The 2,856-nt window shown below is 35.2% G+C and overlaps 1 protein-coding gene across 10 annotated transcripts; it reads right to left on the bottom strand.

Annotated features, from left to right (window-relative positions):
* Positions 1 to 412: 412 nt before the first annotated feature.
* On the bottom strand, positions 413 to 2,639 carry LOC102593654 (uncharacterized). Of its 10 annotated transcripts, none has more exons than XR_367122.2 (7): positions 2,230 to 2,639; positions 1,896 to 2,141; positions 1,717 to 1,798; positions 1,204 to 1,418; positions 937 to 1,098; positions 754 to 819; positions 413 to 681 (listed from the first exon to the last, which is right to left on the bottom strand). XR_367122.2 is itself a non-coding variant. In XM_015307677.1 (6 exons), exons 1-5 carry the CDS (start codon positions 2,466 to 2,468, stop codon positions 978 to 980), a joined length of 903 nt encoding a protein of 300 aa, XP_015163163.1. In that variant the 5' UTR covers positions 2,469 to 2,639; the 3' UTR covers positions 413 to 819; positions 937 to 977. The 10 variants fall into 10 exon arrangements, 4 of the variants coding, with proteins under 4 accessions (XP_015163163.1, XP_015163164.1, XP_006345048.1 ...); XR_367120.2 differs by having other exon boundaries at positions 413 to 678; XR_001473183.1 differs by having other exon boundaries at positions 754 to 812.
* Between the last annotated feature and the right edge of the window lie 217 nt (positions 2,640 to 2,856).

Here is a 2,856-nt window from a genome sequence, read left to right as displayed (position 1 = left end):
ATTTTCCCTTATTAAATTAGTGTCAGTTAAATTTTAGCCGAATTCGCTTGTTAAACTCAATTTGGTTAAATTCTTGACTCCATTTGGCTGTAATCGAAAGCCCATGGCCAAATTCGTGGATGCTGAAGATGCGAACAAACAATTTGGTCTATCCCTATGGCCTGGTAATCCGTAATCCCACATTTTTTTAAATTTATATATATGGGAAACTTGTTGAGATTCAAAGAATCCGATCTCTTCTTTTGCTCTGTTATGTTCTTTACATGCATTCATCATTGATTGAAATAGATATGTTTCCTTTTTATACCCAAAAAAATAATTAAAAAAAAATAATATATATATGTGTGTGTATATTTAATAAAATAAAATGTAAAATATTTTTCTTACCCCATTCCATCACTTCCGCTCAATGTATCTCCATGGAAACTTATCGCTTATATATGAAACTCAAAAAAAGGGAATAGTTTAGGTGTGTTTTTGACACCTATCTCTTATATATAAAATCAGCGCAAAAAGAAATTTATACAATCCGACAATCTTGAGTTTAAAATTCAAAAACAGCAATAAGCACTTGTTCCAACAGAAAATATTATGATCCAATGAACCTTTTAAGCTTGGTTGAAGAAAAACTATACAGCTGCCTGAGCCCATCTTCACCAACAATGATAAGAAATGATCCTGCTGAAATTCAAATATTAAGCATTTGTGATTGAAAATGATGATGATTTATATACAAGTAAATCAACGACTCACATTTACTTGAAGCACTGATCGATTCTACTATAGCAGCAACTCTATAAGGAACTTTTCAACTAAAAGCTTCAGTTAGAGTTCAGAGAATGAAAACGTCAGAAAATGAATACCAAGATCAATGATATACATAAAACATGATGCCGAATCCAACAGTATATAGCTGATAAAGTTGACGTATCTCACCTGCATTCTTGGTGGTGAAATCCAAGCTTAGGAGTATAATGTCATGTACAGCTAGGGGGGTTTAAGCATTTATAAACTGTGGATGCAGGTTGCTTATAGGTAGGTATGCTGCTAGTGTCAACAAATCTAACTTCACCTGGCCCAAAAGAAAGATCCCTGTGCCTGCAAAATAGATAAGACCAACATGGTCAACAAATAATTGTAAACCATTTACATGTCGGAGTGACCTAAACTGAAAGCAAAAGTATAGCTGTCAAGGTCACTTGCCTTCGAAGATCAAGCCCTGTTAAACCAGCTTGCAGAATTGTCAAGTTATCAGAATCTGGTGAGACTATAATGACTGTGTCCTCAGAGTATTGAGTTTCAAGAATCGACATAACTTGTGTTACACGAACAAAGACATCCAAAACACTCTCATTAGGTGTTCCATCATCAGTAGGAGGTGGCTTTATGTTTGGAGAAAGGCTATCTGATTCATACACCTGCAGCATTATATCAGGAACTTAAGTGTTTCAATGATTTTCGAATAATTTAGCACACAAGAGTATAGTTAATTCAAGTTCTCCGAGGCAAAGAGAAATGACTCATTGGAAATACTAGACGATAGGTCCCAAATATTTGAAAAACTCCACATATGATTATCATTAGGATTGGAAGTTTATTTCAGCTGCAGATAATTAATCCTTTCCCACCACATAGGACTCAGAATACATTGTTAATCTTGTTAATTTAACGCATGAATTCGACAGTAATGTGACTGAGTACAAAGCAGCATCTTACTTTAGATATAGTATCCAAACTTTTCCCTTCATATGCCCCCAATCCACGAGCATCGAGAAAGCTATATTCAGGGACTATATGGCTGCAATCAGACTAGCGAAGTAGTTATCATATGCAAAAAGCACTGAATTTCAAGAAAACAGGCCAAGTTAGTGTCCAAATTGAAGCAACTATAATACCTTCGATTAACACCATTAACAGCAGCGATAATCTCAGCAGCCTGATAAGCCCTCTGAGTGATTGAAGGCCAAATCCAACAATTCCCATCACAAGCCCTCATTTCCTTCAAATCAAACGCCGCCCTAACTGTCTGTTTCTTCCCTTTCTCAGACAGCCCATTATCCACCGATGTTTTGGCTACTGGGTTAGTATTTATCAGCCCCAGACTCTCATATTCCGATTCCCCTGCTCTCACCAAAAAGTACCTGCCAATCACCTCAACAAATTCTTATCACAAAAATCAAAACTCTCAAGCAGATTAAGAAGATAAAAAGGAAATCATTCAAGAATTACCTGTTAGTGAGGCGAAAAGGGGGCATTTGAAAAAGCCCACGAGCATGGGACACTGGTAATGGAAAGGGGCTAAATGGGTCACTAGCCAAAAATGGAGTTATTAGGATGGAGATTGAGGTGATAAGGTGACGGCGGGTGGTGGGTTTGAAGTGGAATTGGGAATTACAGGGGATTAATGGTGGCTCAGAGGAATTCCATGGCGGAAGAATAGTGTTTGAGGCAAAAAAAGCTTTAGACATTGTTGTTTATTAGCTGGAAATTTAACTGATTTCTGATTTCATAACACAAGTTGGGAAAGAACAAATGTGTATGTAAATGTGAGAGATCAAATTTTTATGATGCTAACACCCACACAACTAAAATATCTCTACTATACTCTTCAAATTCCTCCATCTGTTCTCTGTTTTCTTCTTTTGGCCCCACTTCTCATATTAGTAATTTAATACTTCCTTAGTCTCATTTTATATAAGTTAATTTGACTTGACACATAGTATAATACGTGTGATTTAAAATAAATGATAAATAATTGTATCACAATAAATCATTTCATTAAGAATAAAATAAATATTTTTTAAAACTAAATTGTTACTTAATATAGAAATATAGAAATGTATTTTTTTAGACAGA

Source organism: Solanum tuberosum, unplaced genomic scaffold (genome assembly GCF_000226075.1).
Source record: "Solanum tuberosum cultivar DM 1-3 516 R44 unplaced genomic scaffold, SolTub_3.0 scf00062, whole genome shotgun sequence".
Lineage (NCBI taxonomy): Eukaryota > Viridiplantae > Streptophyta > Magnoliopsida > Solanales > Solanaceae > Solanum > Solanum tuberosum.
Note: the sequence above shows the minus strand (reverse complement) of the source record. Positions and strands in the feature narration are given on the sequence as shown.

Coding starts and splice junctions, on each gene's coding strand:
- LOC102593654 (XM_015307677.1), bottom strand. CDS start 2,468: ATGTCTAAAGCTTTTTTTGCCTCAAACACTATTCTTCCGCCATGGAAT. Junction 1,799..1,895: donor GTTAATGGTGTTAATCGAAG/GTATTATAGTTG, acceptor GTCTGATTGCAG/CCATATAGTCCCTGAATATA. Junction 1,419..1,716: donor GTTTGGATACTATATCTAAA/GTAAGATGCTGC, acceptor ATAATGCTGCAG/GTGTATGAATCAGATAGCCT.